Here is a 19,534-nt window from a genome sequence, read left to right as displayed (position 1 = left end):
ATTTCTCTTTTATACATTTTAAATTTTTATTTGCTAATATTTTTAAAAATGAATTTTCCATATATATTTATAAAAAAGAATAGTTGGTAATTTTTGTTTCTTATAATATCCTATTCAGGTTTGAATGTTATAACCTGTTCAGATTTATGCTGGCACCCAAATGATTTGGAAAATGCTGTCTATTTTTCTACTCTCTGAAGGAGTTTGTACAAATTAGTGATAATTTTGACATATGTATTTGGGAGAATTCACTTCTGTGAATTAGAGTGGGAAGGTTTTTAATGAAGAACTTTCATTAATATAATAGATATGACTAATCAGATCTTAATTTTGTCCTGTTTTTAAAGGATGGTTTCTGTTTTACATAAATTGTCAAGTTTGTTGGCATAAAATTGTTCATAATATTTCCTTTTTATATTTTAAATGTCTGTAGGTTGGTAGTTTTTTTGTTTGTTTGTTTGTTTGTTTGTTTTTTGAGACGGAGTCTCGCTCTGCCGCCCAGGCTGGAGGGCAGTGGCGCGATCTCCGCTCACTGCAAGCTCTGCCTCCCGGGTTCACGCCATTCTCCTGCCTCAGCCTCCCGAGTAGCTGGGACTACAGGCGCCCACCATCACGCCGGGCTAATTTTTTGTATTTTTAGTAGAGACAGGGTTTCACCATGTTGACCAGGCTGGTTTCAAATTCCTGACGTCGTGATCCGCCCGTCTCTGCCTCCTGAACTGCTGGGATTACAGGTGTGAGCCACTGTGCCCGGCCTCAATTCTTTTTTAAATATTTGAGGCTTCATTCATGACAAAGAACATGAACAATTTTTATATATCCCACAAGCATGTAAGAAGAATGTGTATGCTCCAGTGTGCTATGTATGTCAATTTATTTGAATATGATGTTCGTGTGGTTCGGATCTTCAATATTTTTTTTTTATGTGTGTGTTTTTTCTTCTTATTCTAATAGGAATTGAGAGAGTTGTATTAAATCTCCCAGTGTAACTGGGTTTGTCTACTTTGTATTCTGTCAACTTTATGTATTTTGTAGTTATCTAATTGGAATGTATTCAGGCTTAAAACTAACATATTTCTGGTATATTTACCTCTAAAACTTCTCTTTATCTCTAGTAATGTATCTTTCCTTAAAGTCTCTTTTGTCTTACGTAAGTATACCTACCTAGATTTATTTTGGTTAGTGTTTATATAACTATATACCTTATCCAATTCTTTAAATCTTCACTCTTTCTGTGTTCTCACACACACACTTATTTGATAGCACAGAGTTGAGTTTTTCTTTAGTCTGACAATTTTTGTTGTTTAATTGGATTATTTAATGCAAATAAAATTAATATAATATCTGATCTCTTTCCATTCTTTTTTTTTTTTTTTTTTTTTTTGAGGAGGCGGTGTTTTGTGTCCCCCCGGGTGGGGTGTGGCCGGATCTCAGCTCATTGCAAGCTCCGCCTCCCGGGTTTTTACGCCATTCTCCTGCCTCAGCCTCCCGAGTAGCTGGGACTACAGGCGCCCACCACCTCGCCCGGCTAGTTTTTTGTATTTTTTAGTAGAGACGGGGTTTCACCGTGTTAGCCAGGATGGTCTCGAACTCCTGACCTCGTGATCCGCCCGTCTCGGCCTCCCAAAGTGCTGGGATTACAGGCTTGAGCCACCGCGCCCGGCCTGATCTCTTTCCATTCTTACTTCCATCTAATTATTCTTCTATTTGTCACTAAAGTTTAATTTTTCTTTTGGATTATTCAAATATTTTTAATTTTTCTTTCTTCAATTACTGTTTTATTACTTTGAGGGTTAGCCAAGAAATTACAGCATGCATCTTCAATATACAAGAATCTAATACACATTATTAATTTTACTACTTGCATGATAATGCTTACAGCCTTAACAATTTTTAACTCTATTTATACCTTTGCCTTTTACATTATTGTTATAAATTTAAATTTTATATATAATTTAAATCCTTTAAGAAATTAGTATTAGGCCGGGCGCGGTGGCTCACGCCTGTAATCCCAGCACTTTGGGAGGCCGAGGCGGGCGGATCACAAGGTCAGGAGATCGAGACCACCGTGAAACCCCGTCTCTACTAAAAATACAAAAAATTAGCCGGGCGCGGTTGTGGGCGCCTGTAGTCCCAGCTACTCGGGAGGCTGAGGCAGGAGAATGGCGTGAACCCGGGAGGCGGAGCTTGCAGTGAGCCGAGATCGAGCCACTGCACTCCAGCCTGGGCGACAGAGCGAGACTCCGTCTCAAAAAAAAAAAAAAAAAAAAAAAGAAATTAGTATTAATATTATTGCCTTGTATAATCAATATTCAATCAACATTCATTTACATTGACCTTTCTTATTGCTCTTCATTTATTCCTGCAATTCTGTGATTTCTTTTGGATTGTTTTCCTTCTGCCTAATGCATTTCATTAAAAGTATTTCTTGGCCAGATGCAGTAGCTCACACCTGTAATCCCAACACCTTCAGAGGCCAAGGTGGGCAGATCCCTTGAGGTCAGGAGTTTAAGACCAGCCGGGCTAACACGGTGAAACCCTGTCTCCACTAAAAATAGAAAAATTGGCCAGGTGTGGCAGCACATGTCTGTAATCCCAGCTACTCAGGAGGCTGAGATGGGGAGAATAGCTTGAACCCAGGAGGTGGAGATTGCAGTGAGCCGAGATTGTGCCACTGCACTCCAGTCTGGGCAACAGAGTGAGACTCTGTCTCAAAAAAAAAAAAAAAAAAAAAGTATTTCTTTTCATGCAGGTATGGCTGTCGTTAATTCTTAAGTTTTGTCTGAAAACTGCATTCATTTTTGAAGGATATGTTTGCTGGCAATAGAATTCTAGCCTGGTAGTAATTTTCTTTCAGGACTTTAAAGATGTCATTTCTTTGTCTTTTGATTTCCTGATTTATGTTGAAAAGTCAACTCTCCATTTTACTGATGCTCCTTTAACAGGAATGTATTATTTCTTATATGATTGGTTTTAAAATTATCTCTTTGACTTTGGTCTTGAGAAGCTCTCCTATGATATGCCTAAGTGGGCTTTGTTTTTATTTAGCCTGTTATTATTTATTTCTTGAATATCTTGAAAGATTAAGGATTTTCACCAACTTTGGAAAATTCTTTATCATTATCTCTTCAAATGTTGCTTATTCCTCATTCTTGTTGTCTCTTTTAGTATGTTAGCATTTTTAAAAATTACATTCCATATATCACTAATGTTCTTTTCTGTATTTTTTATTATTTTATTCTTTGTGCTTACATTTGGATGTTAATATTGAATTGACTTGCATCCACTAATCCTGTATTCTTTTATGACTATGACATTAAACCATTTAAATAGTTTTAATTTCAGATAATACAATTTTTCAGTTCTAGAACTAACTTCCACTTTTAAAGTTCAATTCTCCAGTGAAATTATCTCTTTATTTTCTCTATTGTTCTTTATTTTTAACATATTAGTCTTACTTATTTTAACATCATTCAGTTAATTTTAATATCTGAATCATCTATGGGTAATTTTTATTGTTTGTTTTTTGTTCTTTTGGTTTTATTCATGTTATCCAGTTTTTGGTGTGTGTATGTAGGAATTTTTTATTGAATGCTGAATATTTACATTAAAAGCTATCCAAGGTTAAGATACTATCTTCCGGCCGGGCGCGGTGGCTCAAGCCTGTAATCCCAGCACTTTGGGAGGCCAAGACGGGCGGATCACGAGGTCAGGAGATGGAGACCATCCTGGCTAACACGGTGAAACCCCGTCTCTACTAAAAAAATACGAAAAACTAGCCGGGCGAGGTGGCGGGCGCCTGTAGTCCCAGCTACTCCGGAGGCTGAGGCAGGAGAATGGCGTGAACCCGGGAGGCGGAGCTTGCAGTGAGCTGAGATCCCGCCACTGCACTCCAGCCTGGGCGACAGAGCGAGACTCCGTCTCAAAAAAATTAAAAAAAAAAAAAAGATAGTATCTTCCTCCAGCAAGAGTTCACCTTTTCCTCTGTTAACTTGATAGAGTTCTGTCTAAACAAATCATCTCAACTGAAACAGGCACTGGGTTTTGTCAAGGTTCAGGCTGTCCAGAATTTTCAGCTGAGAACTTGGTATATTCTCCACCTTCCCATGGCAGGTCCTAAACTCTAATGTTTCTGTAACAAGACTATTAAAAGTTCACTTTGCTTTTCAGAAATTTTCCAATTAGGTTTTTAGTTTTTTTCCCTGGGCTTCCCTGAGTTTGACAAGTGTCCTGAGGGGAAAATTTGGCCATGAACTTGAATCTTCCAGTGGACCCCAAGTTACTCTGTCTCTGACAAAAGCTTTTTGTTTGTTCTCAGACTTAGCATATTTCCTCAGGGTAAAACTCCTATCAGGAATCAGTTTTCACCTCCAAGAATTTTCCTTCTCAGGAATCTTGGCCCATTCAGATCTTATTATATTATCTGTTTTCAGTTACTTCAAACAGATAATTTTACATTTTAACGAATTTTTAGAGTTGCTTTCTGCTGCTAGATAATCCATCTACTCTGGAAGCAGAATTTCACCAAATATATGCATAAGTTTTAACCTTAGACTATTTAAAATATATTTTGTAACTTTTGATAGTAAAAGAAGAGGGGATGATTTTGTTTTTGTTTTGTTTTGTTTTGTTTTGTTTTGAGACAGGGTCTTGCTGGGTCTCCCAGGCTGGAGTGCAGTGGCATGATCGTAGCTCACTACAGCCTCAAACTCTTAGGCTCAGGTGATCTTCCTGCCTCAGCCTCCCAAGTAGCTGGGACTACAGATGTGTCCATGACCAGCTAACTTTGTGTTGTGGTTGTTGAAACAGGGTTCTCGGCCGGGCGCGGTGGCTCACGCCTGTAATCCTAGCACTTTGGGAGGCCGAGGCGGGCGGATCACGAGGTCAGGAGATCGAGACCATCCTGGCTGACACGGTGAAACCCCATCTCTAGTTAAAAAAAAATACAAAAAATTAGCCGGGCACGGTGGCAGGTGCCTGTAGTCCCAGCTACTTGGGACGCTGAGGCAGGGGAGTGGTGTGAATCCGGGAGGTGGAGCTTGCAGTGAGCAGAGATCGCTGGTCTCAAACTCCTGGCCTCAAGCGATCCTCCCCACTTGGTCTCCCAAACTGCTGGGATTACAGGCATGTGCCACCATACCCAGCCAAGGAGAGGGGATTCTAAATTGAGATGGGCTACATTGCCTTCAGAATTTCTGTCTCCAAAACAGTGTGTGTTAAATTCACTATATGCTGTGCCTAAAAATAACAATAGCAGAGGAACTGTAAAAGATGCATATATAATAGATTAATTTGAGAAAATACCTGTTGGAATGGGTGTTATTATCAAGATTCTTGGCCTCCATTCTCTAATTTTATTCTGTGACAAGAGAACTGGCCTATTTTCATAAGGTATGCATGTTGTGAAAGTTATTTGGATCATGTTTACAACTAAATTCTAATAATTGAATTGTTAAATGTTGATCTATACTACACCAAAGTCTGGTAGTAGCCCCTAGGTGGTAAGAAATAATTCATGCTTTATGAATACATCCAAGGATGATGTGGGTTTGGGGTGTTTATTTGAACAGTCTCATTTGGGTGATTATATAAATTGGACTTACCCTGCATAAACAACAACAAAAAAAGATTTTGGACTTTCATCATGTCAATATATAGTTGGTAAAAACTTCAACCAGATTTCTTACTTGTCATAAATAAAAGCTATTTCATTCCTTTTTTTTTTTTTTTTTGAGACAGAGTCTCACTCTGTCGCCCAGGCTGGAGTGCAGTGGTATATGATCTCTGTGGCTGGAGGTGTGGCTCACCACAACCTCCACCTCCTGGGTTCAAGGAATTCTCCTGCTTCAACCACTACTCTAGCTGGGATTACAGGTGTGCACCACCACACCCAGCTAATTTTTGTGGTTTTTTTAGAGACGGGGTTTCGCCATTTTGCCCAGGCTGGTCTTGAACTCCTGGCCTCAGGCGATCCCCCTGCCTCCCAAACTGCTGGGATTATAGGCATTAGCCACCACGCCTGGCCTCAAAGCTATTTCATTTAAATAGCTAATAATAAATGAAAGGAGACATTAAAGTTGGCTACCATATTTATGTCTTATATATTTGTATGTTATATTCTATTCTCACTTTTATCTCTTCTTCACTTTGATTTTTAAATTGAATAAATGCTAAAAAAATATGTTTCAAGAATAACTTGGTCAATTTTCCTTTTTATTTCATTACATGTTTAGAAAAAAAGAGTAATTCACAGAAAAGTGCAAGTAATTTAACTCCAGTAGGATGATACTTGAGATTTAAAAATAAATGCTAGATTATAAAGCAAGTTCTTCAATTGCTCATATTCTGCCAAAAGTAAAATAAAGGTGTCCTATAGTTATATCCATACAACTTTACCTGGTTTACTGGACTTACTGATCACAGCAAAAAACAATTTAAATTCAGATAAATTTATTACTGTTCCAGTCTATACAAGGACAAAATAATACTTATTTCATGCAATGCAACTTTGGCATAATGGAGAAGTTAAATTAATTCAAAATAACTGAAGTTTACATTAAAGGACAAGCAAAAATAATTAAGCGTTTAAAAATGATTTTTGTAAAGACTGTCCATATCTGCAAAGCAATGTACAGTGAAAAACCTGAGATCAACTGATTACCAGATTTAAACAGAATAGCCAAGGTGCAGAAGAAATTTCCTAATTCTTTTGAAAGATGGGGAGAAGCTGTAGGAAAACCAAAAGATATATACATATTAAAGTATACTTGGATTTCTATTTATAGGGAGTAAAAGGGAGCACAAGGAGACTTATGATGCTCTCAAGAGTCTTGATTTTGGGGAGAAATTTGGGGCTTATTTCAGATTCTGAGTTTTTTTTTTTTTTTTTTTTAAGATGATACCAGGCCGTGATTTAACAGTTTTATTTATTGAAAGGTTATGGCAAATTATATGAGATTTTTCTCTTTAATAATTATTTGTAAATAAGTTATTTTGATAAAATTTAATATTAGCATTTATGGATCATTACAATGTGCTAGGTAAGTAGCAACCAAATAAACAAAATAATCACTAGAGGTATGGTGGTCACGAGAAGAAAAGGACCACAATTTTAGTGTGTTACTAATGTAATGAAATGCATGTTTATATACAATTTGTGAAAAACGAGTATACTAAATTTTATACTCATGGCTATTAGGAGGGCTTAGCCTAGTATAGTCAACCAGGAAGGACAAGGCAATTATAAAGTTAAATACAAAAATTTCAAGCACTCTGGCCTTGCAAACATTAAGTTACATGGTAAAGACAGGCACAACGAATATTGAGAAATTCAAGAGTTCATATATTCACTTAAATGTTCCATTAAAAGATGTTAATTTAAGGATTTCATTAAAATATAATTTATTTTTATCCTAATTGGTCACAGAAAGATTATGGTCACAGAAAGATTGATTATATGGTCACAGAAAGATTAATCACCAATAGATCAAATATAGAGAAAATCCATGCTCAATATCCAGTATAACTAAAAATGTTAAGTGCAATTAATAGCAATAAAAAAGGGACAAATTTAGCTCTATCAGGGACATGCGTAGGTTTGAAATTGTGGTATGAGTATTTAGATAACTAGACAATTTTTTAAAATAAAGGCATTGCAATGGGAAGTTTGACAAAACTAATAAACGGTTCACTAAACTAAATACAACACTTAACTGAATACAAAGCTATTCCTGAAGTTGGGGTTTTCCTTAACTTCCCTCCCGGTGTCCTGGACCAAGAGATTAGGAAATATTGGCTTCAGGAACTTGAACTCACCAGTCCCAGAGTCTCCTGTCAGACACACCTCGTACTGGTAGCTCTGGGACAGGGTCTCCGTGCCGCTCACGCCCACCTGATGCCCTGGAAAGGGGCCCTCGGGCACCGAGCAGCGACCCACAGAGGCCGCCCTGCTCCTCCTGCACAGCCGCACCGCCACGAACAGGAGCACCGACAAGAGGAACAGCGACGACACCGAGGCCAACGCCACCACCAGGTAGATGGTGAGCGAGTCGTTCTGGGCCTGGGCCAGGGCCGCCTCCGGGAGCGGCAGGTAGGGCTGGGAGAAGCCATCCACCAGGAGCACGTGCAGCGTGGCAGTGGCCGAGCGCGGAGGCTCGCCATTGTCCTTGACCAGCACCACCAGCCTGTGCTTGGCCGCGTCGCGCTCGCTCAGGAGCCTTGCGGTGCGCACCTCGCCATTGTGCGCCCACACGCCGAACAGCCCGGGCTCGCTGGCCTTGAGCAGCTGATACGACAGCCAGGCGTTCTGGCCCGAGTCGCCGTCCACCGCCACCACCTTGGTCACCAGGTAGCCGCTGGGCGGCCCGGGGCACCAGCTCGGTGCAGGGCGCAGAGCGTTCAGGGGGCACAGCCGCGAAGGGCGAGTTGTGGATTGGCGTCCAGCACCAGCACGCGCAGGCACCCGGCTGCTCAGCTCCGGCGAGCGGTCTGTGGCGCCCACGCGGAACTCGAACGCCTGCAGGGCCTCGTAGTCCAGCGACCTGAGGGCAAACAGGTGGCCGTTGTCCGCGTTGATGGAGACCAAGGAGGCGAGGGGCAGCTGCGGGTCCTGGGGCGGCAGCAGCAAGTATGTGACTTGGGCGTTGGTACCTGAGTCTCTGTCTGTGGCGCTGACACTGCCGATGTGCAGGGCGGGGCTGTTGTTCTCGCGGACGAACAGGGTGTAGGAGGTTTGGGTGAAGGCGGGGGCGTTGTCATTGACGTCGGAGACCTGCACGGTTATGCTCTGCTGGGTTTTCAGCCTGGGTGTCCCCAAATCAGTGACGGTGATGGTGATGTTGTACTCAGCTCTGGTCTCTCTGTCCAGTGGTCTCTCTGTTACCAGGGTGTAAAAATTCTTCAAAGTTGGTTTTAGAACAAACGGTAGATTATCTGGAATAGAGCAAATCGTCTTTCCATTTTCTCCGGAATCTCTATCTCGAATTCGGAAGATAGAGACTACCGTCTCAGGAGCATTTTCTGGGATGGAGCTGGTGAGCGAAGATATGATAAGTTCTGGGGGATTGTCATTCACATCCACCACTTCTATGACTACAGTGCCTTTCCCAGAAAGGCCTCCTCCATCTGTGGCCTCAATTTCTACATGGTAAGATTTAATTTTTTCGAAATCCAATTTTTTTTTCAGTAGTATTTCTCCCGTGACTTCATTTATTGAGAAAGTTTGTTTAATTTCATCTGATGCTTGGAATAAGCCATAAGAAACACTCCCGAAGTTTCCAGCATCTACATCTCTAGCTAAGACCCTAACAATTGGAGAGTCTAGGGGGCTGTTTTCCAGGACCTGCACCCCATATGGAGTGTGCACAAACTCAGGAGCATTGTCATTGATGTCCATGATCAGGATTCGAACCATGATAGTGCCAGACCTAGGTGGAGACCCACCATCCAGCGCCACGAGGGTTAAGCTGAACTCAGATTGCTCCTCTCGATCCAGTGGTTTGTCCTGCACCAAATCTGGGTATTTCTTGCCCTCACTATGATTTCGAGTGAGAATGTGAAAATGAGAATTGGGGCTGATTGTGTATTTTTGGAGACCATTGCTGCCCACATCCAAATCCTCAGCTATTATCAACGGAAATAGAGTCCCCGGCTGACTATTTTCTGGTATTTTCAAGAGCACTTCCCTTTCAGGGAATACTGGAGAGTGATCATTTATGTCCTGGATCAATAATTCTCCTTGAAAAAATTGCACAGGCATTTCCAGGAACACTTGGAAATGCAGTATACACGGTTCAATAGGACCACAGAGCTCTTCCCGGTCTAGTTTCTCCCTCAGAAACAAATCTCCAGTCTGACGATCCAGCTGCAAACGCTGCTTGTCATCGTCAGACACCACCCCGGCTGACCGGGCGGCCAGTTCTGCAATTCCCAGGCCCAGATCCTTGGTCAGATGAGCTACAAAGGAGCCGCTCTCTGTTTCCTCCAACACAGAATAACGAATAGGCTCAAGGTGAACCTGAGACAAGAACACCATCAAAATAAAGGCCAACACTTGCCTGTTTGGATGAATTCTCCCTAGCTTCTTCATGTTGGAGTCCAGGTCCTTATATCCAATCCCTTCAGCAACCACAACAAGACTTTAGACATTCAATTCTAAAATCTTGCTTGGAGGAATTATCACACAGTTGCTTTTAATATTAAATTTGTTTAGTATATCGCTGCCCCAAGCCGTTGATAAACCTGCACTGCTTGCAACGCTTCTTCCGTGTGTTTTTTATTGCGTCTAAGCGACACAAAAGAATACGCGAGCGTTTTAGGACTCTTTATTCACAACTTAGCCTGCAGCGCCACCCTGCGTCTTGACTGAGAAATTAACAACTTCAAGACAGCGTATTTGGGAAGTTTTCAAATGAAAGCCATTTTTAACTGTACAGAATTTTTACAAACTTTGTTATTACATTAAACTGCATAATTTAAAAGGTTATTTCATTACAGTGCATGAACCAGAATAATCATGAGCACAAATCAAGAAGATATCTCAGTCTCCCCACACCCTTATCAGTGAAACTTCAAAGAACTCCATTTCTTTACATAATCCAACCACAGGAGACAAATTTTTATACACTTCCAATTCAATTCATAATAGTTACATATATTCTTTTTAAGAATGTGAGAACTTTGTGATGATGCAAAAGTTTAAGATGTTCTCTATACATGGTCTAAAGGGGGACTACTTTGAAATGATAGGTTCTATTTTCCTACTTTAACGTGCAAATAGTAATACAGGTGAATAAACAGGTATCTTATTTTGTATCAAGTAATTTACGGTGTGAACCTACACTGAACCTAGGAGTAAGGCAAATAGTATTATAATCACAGATTCTTATAACTAAAAAGGAAATAAAAGATAAGGAAACTGAAACTGAAGCTCAGAGGGTGACAGGACTTGATTATTCTACATGACTATTATATGGATAATGTCAAGACAAAAGTGAGTCACAGTCACAGAATTTTGTGAAGATAAAGGTTTTAAGCTGAACTTATTTAGTGAGATAGATGTAATCTATATTTTATAATGAGTTTGCCTGTTACCACACTCACCTTTTGTACCCCAGATATCTGATTCCTTGACCAGCTAATTTTGGGGGAAACAAGAAGCACTGATATAAAATATTTTATTCTGTGACCAAAGGGTGACTTAGGCTGTCTCTATTCAGACATGGTGAAGTAAAGAGACGTGTATATAAAATGGATCCCACCACAGCATGCAGCTACTGTGATTACTCTCCAACAATAAGAAAGAATGGTACCACTGAGACACAGTTAACCAATTTATTGGTTGCAATTAATATATTGAATGGAGCACCACTTATCTTGCCACATATAAGATTTTCTCCCCTTAAATATCTTGTTATTTTATTTAATTATCCAACTCATATAATGATAATTTATAATTCATGTTAAATGAATTATTTTTAAAGCATGAAATCTGAGATTTCAGATTCTGATAGTGATAGAAAGTATTAGTAAAAATTATTTTTGAAGGATATATGGATTTTATTTAGTAAATACCGGTTGAATTAATAAATTAATCCACTCAAATGATGTTTTTATCTATATAAGTAGATTATTGTCAGATCATATATTCAGCCATGAACGTGTCTGAAATTGAATACAGAATTTTGAGAATATAATACATGCTAAGCATTATATAACTCAATTTACTTTGATTATATTTCCATTAATTACTATAAGGGATATATCAATGGCGGTAATAATATTAACATCTTAGAATTTTCTTTCACATTTAAAGTAAATCAGAAGGCCGGGCGCGGTGGCTCAAGCCTGTAATCCCAGCACTTTGGGAGGCCAAGACGGGCGGATCACGAGGTCAGGAGATCGAGACCATCCTGGCTAACACAGTGAAACCTCGTCTCTACTAAAAAATACAAAAAAATAGCCGGGCGAGGTGGCGGGCGCCTGTAGTCCCAGCTACTCGGGAGGCTGAGGCAGGAGAAAGGCGTAAACCCGGGAGGCGGAGCTTGCAGTGAGCTGAGATCCGGCCACTGCACTCCAGCCCGGGCGGCAGAGCGAGACTCCGTCTCTAAATAAATAAATAAATAAATAGATAAATAAAGTAAATCAGAAAAGATACACTATGCATGACTATTAAATGAAAAACAATAAAAATACGCATTGAAAAGAATAAAAACAAAGAATATTATTTTAGACATAACTGGAAAACAAATCTCCTGGGCAAACCAAAGAGAAAATTGTTTCTAATATAGTAACCAGATTTTAGTTAGATTCAATTTAATGCATTCAGGACAAAATTCAAACCATATTTTGTTTACTTATTCCTACCTGTTGACGTAGAGTAAGAATTGGGTCTTTTCAGTTCCTTTTGCAATCCAAAAGTAAATGAAATCTCAATAACATTAACATATGTGACCACTATACACCAGATATTATTCTAAGCATTTTACACATATTGACTCATTTTATCACCCCAACAACCCTATGAGGTGGGCAGTCTTATGAGCCACATTTTTAAAGATTAAGAATTATGGCACACAGAGTTTAAATAATCTGTCCAAAGTCATACAGCATGTGAAATGGCAGAGCCAGGATTTAAACTGTTACCATGTGGCTCCAGAAACCATTCTTTTATATGCCTAAGTAGAGCTGGAGAGGTGAACAACTTTTTAGATAATTTAGATCCCAACTTCAGCCTTGCCTGGGGTACATGGTATGAAATATATTTATATTCAAGTTTTCAATTATTATTAGAAACTTAAAAATTATTTGTCTCCCTTTAGAGACAGTTAGTTACCAGTAGAGAGAGATATTTATACAACTTACACATTGGAAGGAAAACTAATACTCAACATTTTTGTTGCAATCATTAATCAGGTGAAAAAATTAAGAGTGACATAATGAATTACTTATAGCCTTAAATATTGGGGAAAAAAAAGTATAGATCTTTTGAAAAGTTGTTTAGGTTCTGATAAATAGTTTAAAGTTACAATCAAGAAGGGTGGCCTAGAAGAATGGCCTAGCATATTATGCCATAGTTTATTTCCCTAAACTGCCATATTTATGAGAAAGAAAGATCTATTATACCTGAATGGAGGATAAGCTAATTATATAAGATAAGCTAATGATATAAAGAATGAACACCTGAAAACTATTTCATCCCAGTCAGAAAAGCTGTATTATCCATTCTGAAGGATTCATATGACTATTTACATAATTGGTTGCCAGATCTGAAGCATGATATTTAATTTTTTTCATTTTAAATATACAAAGAAAGATAAAATAGAGGGATACGCAGGAAACTAGTTGCTTTCTGGTAAAATATAGGCAAGAACCTTATCACTGAAAAAAGATAAAAATCATTTTAAAGAAATTTTAGGCCGGGCATGGCAGCTCATGCCTGTAAATGCCAGCACTTTGGGAGGCCAAGCAGGAGGATCACTTGAGCCCAGGAGTTTGAGACCAGCCTGAGCAACACAGCAAGATCTTGTCTCTCAAAAAAAAAAAAAAATTATACCAGTGGTGGCATGCACTGGTAGTCCCAGCTACTTGGGAGGCTGAGGTGGGAGGATTGCTTGAGCCTGGGAGATTGAGGCTTCAGTGAGCCATGATTGTGCCACTGCACTCCAACCTGGGTGACAGAGTGAGACTCTGTCTCAAAAAAATAAAACCAAAAACTACTAAAATAAATAATTGAGTTCTGCAAGGTTGCAGGATACAAGATCACTATGTGGAAATCAATTGTATTTCTATACAGTAGCATTGAACAAATGAAAAATGAGATCAAGAAAACAATTCAATTTATAATAGATATCATCAAAAGGAATAAAATGCTAAGGAATAAACTTAACAAAAGAAGTGGGAGAACTGAACACTGAACACTGCAAAACATCATTGAAAGAAATTAAAGAAGATCTAAGTAAATGAAAAGTGTTCATAGATTGGAAGACTTAAGATTGTTAAAATATTGGTACCTTTCAAATTGCTCTACAGATTTATTGCAATCCCTATCAAAATTTCAGTTGGCTTTTTTGCAGAAATTGGTAAACTGACCCTAACATTCACATGAAAATGCAAGGGACCCAGAATACAATCTTGGGAAAAAAGGAACAAAATTGAAAAGCCCACAGTTTCTAATATATGTGTGTGTGTGTGTGTGTGTGTGTGTGTGTATATATATATATATTTTTTTTTTTTTTTTTGAGATGGAGTCTCATTTGTCAGCTTCAGGCTGGAGGGCAGTGGCCATCTCGCTCACTGTAAGCTCTGGCCTCCCGGTTCACACCCATTCTCCTGCCTCCCCAGCCTTCCTGGAGTAGCTGGGACTACAGGCTACCAGCCACCATGCCCAGCAAATTTTTTTTTTTTTTTTTTTTTGTATTTTTAGTAGAGACGGGGTTTCACCATGTTAACCAGGATGCATCTCACTTCCTGACCTCGTGATCTCACTGCACTGCCTCCCAAAGTGCTGGTATCACAGGCATGAACCACCGCGCCCGGCCCACATTTTCTGATTTTAAAGATGTATTCTAAGTTATATATCACATATTTGAGTATTTTGATATATTAACACAAATACTATTTTTATTCTAGAAAAAATTATTAGAAATTATCTTAGATTCCATCACAAATTTCTCAAGTCAAACTCTAATTATTCAAGTATCTCCGTCCTACATTTACATTTCAGTGAGTGTGACTTTAAAAATATCTTACAGGTTTAAGTTTGGAAGGTTGGCTAATGTAAAATTTACTTTGCTTTCACCACTGAGCACTATTGTTTGCTTTACAGCTATTTCATTCAAACGGTCAGCTGATGTATCTAATGTACCCATTTAATAGAACATTCCAGGAGATCATTCCTTTTATAAGAATTTCCAATAAATTCCACAAACCATTGATATGAACCATTTATTATTGATAGCTTAACATTTTGAAATAGGGCTATTGGAAATACGATTTAAGGAAATAATAGTCAAAATCTAATAATTATTTCACCCTTTATCTCTCTCAAAAATTAATGTTTAATTTTCCTCTATTCCTCCCTTTCAAAGTAAGAACAAAACCATCCTCAAGTCATGGTGAAGTTTTAAAAATACTCTTTCATTTTTAAAATAGACTATTCAAAATAGTACAAATTTAACATTTTTAATTTTAGGACTACGTATCTTTAAATCTCTTTTTAAATCTTTTTTTCTTTTTTGAGACAAGGTCACACAGGCTGGAGTGCAGTGACACAATCATAGCTCACTGCAGCCTCGAGTTCCTGGGCTCAAGCAATCTTCATGCCTTGGACTGCTGAGTAGCTGGAATTACAGGCGCAAGCCACCACATTCAGCTAATTTTTTAAAAAAAAATTGTAGGGATGGGGTCTTGTTATGTTGATTATACTGATCTTGAACTCCTAGCCTCAAGCATTCCTTCCACCTTGGCCTTCCAAAATGCTGGGATTACAGATAAGGAACAACTGCAACTGGCTCATTGCTTGATTTTAACATGCTGAACCAACCTTGCATTCCTGAGCTAAATCTCACTTGGCCATGGTGTGTAATAATTTTTATGTGATACTAGAGTCAGTTTGCTAACATTTTGTTCAGAATGTTTGCATCTATATTCATAAGGGAAATTGGTATGTATTTTTTTTTGTTGTGTTATCACTGTCTGGTTTTGTCATCTCGTTAATACTGGCCTCTGTAGAATGGAGTTGACAAGTGGTCCCTGCTCCTCTATTTTTTGAATGAGTATATCAAGTACTGTTGTTAATTCTTCTTTAAACATTTCGTAGAATTGACCAGTGAAGCCATCTGGTCCTGAGCTTTTCTTTGTGGAAAGTTTTTGATTACTGGTTCAATCTCTTATTACAGGTCTATTCGGGTTTTTTGTTAGGTTGGTGTAAAAGTAATTGCGTTTTTTGCCATTGAAAGTAATGGCAAAACCACAACTACTCTTGCACCAACCTAGTATTTCTCCTTAGTCAGTTTTGGCAATTTCAGGTCTATTCACATTTTCTATTTCTCCTTAGTCAATTTTGGTAGTTTGTGTTTTCCATTTAATCTAGGGTTTTTTTCCCCATTTCATCTAGGTTTTCTCATTTGTTGGCTTAAAATTGTGTATAGTATTCCCTTATAATTTCCTTTAAGACCTGTGAAATAGGTCATACTTTTCCCTCCTTTTTCTTAATTTTAGTAATTTGAGTCCTCTTTTTTCATCATCAGTCTTGCTAAAGCTTTGCCAATTTTATTGATCTTTTCAAAGCACCAACTTTTAGTTTATTTTCTCCATTGTTTTTCTATTTTGTTTTATTTATTTCCACTCTAATCTAATAATTTTCTTTCTTCAGCTTGTATTGGTTTTAGTATGCTCTCCTTTTCCTAGCTTCTTAAGGTGGAAGTCTGGGCTACTGATTTGAGATCTTTTAAAAATATATAGGTATTTCAGCTATAATTTTCCCTCTAAGCACAACTTTTATTGTATCCAATAAATTTTGTTATGTTGCATTGTCATTTTTATTCATTTCAGAGTATTATATAATGTCCCTTGTGATTTCTTCTTTGATTCATTTTTTTAATGTTTAATTTCCACATGTTTGTGAATTTCCCAAATTATCTTCTGCCACTGCTTTCTAATTTCATTTCATTATAGCTGAAAAACATACTTTATATGATCTTAACTCTTTCAAATTTATTAAGACTTGTTTTATGGCCTAATATACAGTCTATCCTGGAGAATGTTTCATATGCACTTGAAAATAATGTGTATTCTGCTGTTGCTAGATGGAGCATTCTGTTAAGTACTGTTGGTTTATAATGTCATTCAAGTATTCTTTTCTCATGTTGATACTCTGTTTCATTGTTTTATCATTTATTGAAAATTGGGGAATTAAAGTCTTCAGCTATTATTGTCAAATTGTCTAACTCTTCATTTGTGTCTCTTTTTGCTCCACTTATTTTGGGTTTCTATTATTAGATGCATGTATGTTTATGATTATTATGTTTTCCTGATGGATTAACTCTTTTACTATTGTAAAATTTCCCTCCTTAACTTTTTATTTTTAGTAACTTTTTTGTTTGTTTTAGAGTATATTTTGCTTGATATTAATGTAGGCATTCCAGCTCTTTTGGTTACAGCCTACATAACATATCTTTTTCCATCTTTTTACTTTCAATGTATGTGTGTCTTTGAATCTAAAGTGTCCCTTGGTAGACAACCTATAGTTGGATCATTTTAAAAAATCCATTCTGCCAATTTCTGCTTTTTAACTGGAGTGTGCAATTCATTCACATTTAACATAGTTGCTGATAAGGTAGATTTATATTGGCAATTTGGTTTGGTTTCTACATCTTATTATTTTATTTCCTCATTGTTCTCTTTTGTGTTAAACACATATTTTCTTGGATTCCATTTTAATTGACTTGTCATTTTTTTTTTTACCTTTTTTAGTTATTTTCTTGGTGGTTTCCCTGATTATTAAAGTGAATATCTTTTACCAATCAAGTTCAGATTAATACCAATTTAATTTCGACAGTATACAGAACTGTGTTTCTATATAACTATGTTCTCTCTCCCCTCCTTTGTGTCACATTGTCATACAATTACATCTTTACAATTTATATACCTATGAACATAGATTTATAATTACTGCTTTATGCAGTGTTCTTTCCAATAACAAGTTACAAATAAAAACACATTTACAGTTCCCTAATATATATATACCTATAAGTTACTTTCCCTTTATGATGCTTTTATTTTTTCATGTAGATTAAAGTTACTCATTGGTGTCCTTTTATTTCAGCCCAAATGACTACCTTTAATATTTCTTTGTAGAGTAGGTTTGCTAACAATGTAATCAGTCACTTACTGTTTTTTGGCAATGTCTTAATTTCTCTTTCATTTTTGAAAGATACTTTTGGTGGATATAGAATTATTGGTTGATAGTTCCTTTTAGCACTTTGAATGTGTCATCCCACTCCCCTTTGGCCTCTATTATTTCTGTAAGAAATCAGTATTAGTCATATTGAGGATAAGATTTTTGAGGATAAGGTATGTGATGAGTTGCTTCTCTCTTGCTGTTTTTGAGGTTCTCTTTTTGTCTTAACTTTTGACAGTTTGATCATGATGTGTCAAGGCATGAATCCCTTTGACTTTATCCTGGTTGGAGTTTGCTGGGCCCCTTGAATGTGAAGATTAATGTTTTCCATCAAATTTGAGAAACTTTCAGCGATTACTTCAGTTATTCTTTCTGTCATTTTGTCTCCTTCCTCTCCTTCTGGGACTTCAAGTATGTGTATTTCGTAGGCTTCATGGTGTCCCATAGGTCTCTGTTCATTTTCATTTTTAAAAATCTTTTTGTTCCTAAGACTGGATAATTTTCGTTGATCTATTTTCTTTCTTTCATTTCTTTCTTTCTTTCTTTCTTTCTTTCTTTCTTTCTTTCTTTCTTTCTTTCTTTCTTTCTTTCTTTCTTTCTTTCCCTTTCTTTCTTTCTTTTCTTTCTTTCTTTCTTTCTTTCTTTCTTTCTTTCTTTTCTTTCTTTCTTTTCTTTCCTCTTTTCCTCCTTTCCTTCCTTCCTTTCTTTTCTTCCACAAGTCCTCCATTCTTCCTGTCCGTCCTCAAGATCCATCCTCCATTCTTTCCTCTAATTAGCCTACTCCTTCACTAATTCCCTATGATTGTAAATTGTTAATTTTAAAGGCTTCTAAGAGGCTAGAGAGATGGAGATGGAAATAGGCCAGTTAAAATGCCACAAAAACCACCGTTTTTAACCAAGAGTCAGACCGTTTTTCCTCAATAAATTCTCCCTAAGTTGCTGCACACCTTTGTTTAAATTTCAGAGTTCTGAAACCGTTGATTTTGACAATTTCTCTCAGTTTCCTCATTGCTTTCCTGAAGAAGAGATTTTTCGGAGGTTCATTCTCTACCATTTTCACTGATGTTCAGAAATATATTCTTTTTTAAAATTGCAGTAAAATATGCAATACCCTTTTTCATAATAACAAACATAGACAATGAAACTTCAACACTGCCAGTTACCTACTTTAAATTAAATAGAATTGAAACATTTGCGATGAAGAAATTCATTTCCTCAGAAATAAAGAAATTTAAACAAAAAACCTCAGAAAGATACAATTTAGAGAATACAATTTCTTTTTAAAAAATAAATCCCACATTGTTCTAGAAGTTAAATTTCTTTTAAAAGTCTTTCCTCATAGATAGCTCACATTAATTAGAGAGAATTGGCTTCTGAAATTTGATATTTGTTTCTGATATTCCAGAAACTTCTCACATTGAAAGCTCTAGAACTAAATCCCAGTGGTGTTGATACTCCCAAAATGCTCAGGAAGAGGCCTTGTTTTGAGCAGCAGTACACTGAAGTTTCCCAGTTGACCCTCCACATCTGAGTAGCACAGGAACAGAGAGAATCGAAAGAGAAAGAAGCCTGAGTCAAATCAGTGATCAAGAAAATGGAAATCCTTTTATGGGTGGTTAAAGAAATGGAAGAGAA

General features: G+C 37.5%; 1 protein-coding gene across 1 annotated transcript; it reads right to left on the bottom strand.

Annotated features, from left to right (window-relative positions):
* Positions 1-6,433: 6,433 nt before the first annotated feature.
* PCDHB4 (protocadherin beta 4) lies at positions 6,434-11,869 on the bottom strand. Its single transcript, XM_017959974.3, is given in 4 exon segments — positions 6,434-8,354; positions 8,356-8,429; positions 8,431-8,458; positions 8,460-11,869. Coding segments are annotated over 4 exon segments (2,376 nt in total). The 5' UTR covers positions 10,088-11,869; the 3' UTR covers positions 6,434-7,708.
* Positions 11,870-19,534: the final 7,665 nt, after the last annotated feature.

Source organism: Papio anubis, chromosome 5, assembly GCF_008728515.1.
Source record: "Papio anubis isolate 15944 chromosome 5, Panubis1.0, whole genome shotgun sequence".
Lineage (NCBI taxonomy): Eukaryota > Metazoa > Chordata > Mammalia > Primates > Cercopithecidae > Papio > Papio anubis.
The sequence above is the reverse complement of the archived record's forward strand: the minus strand, read 5'-3'. Positions and strand labels throughout refer to the sequence as shown.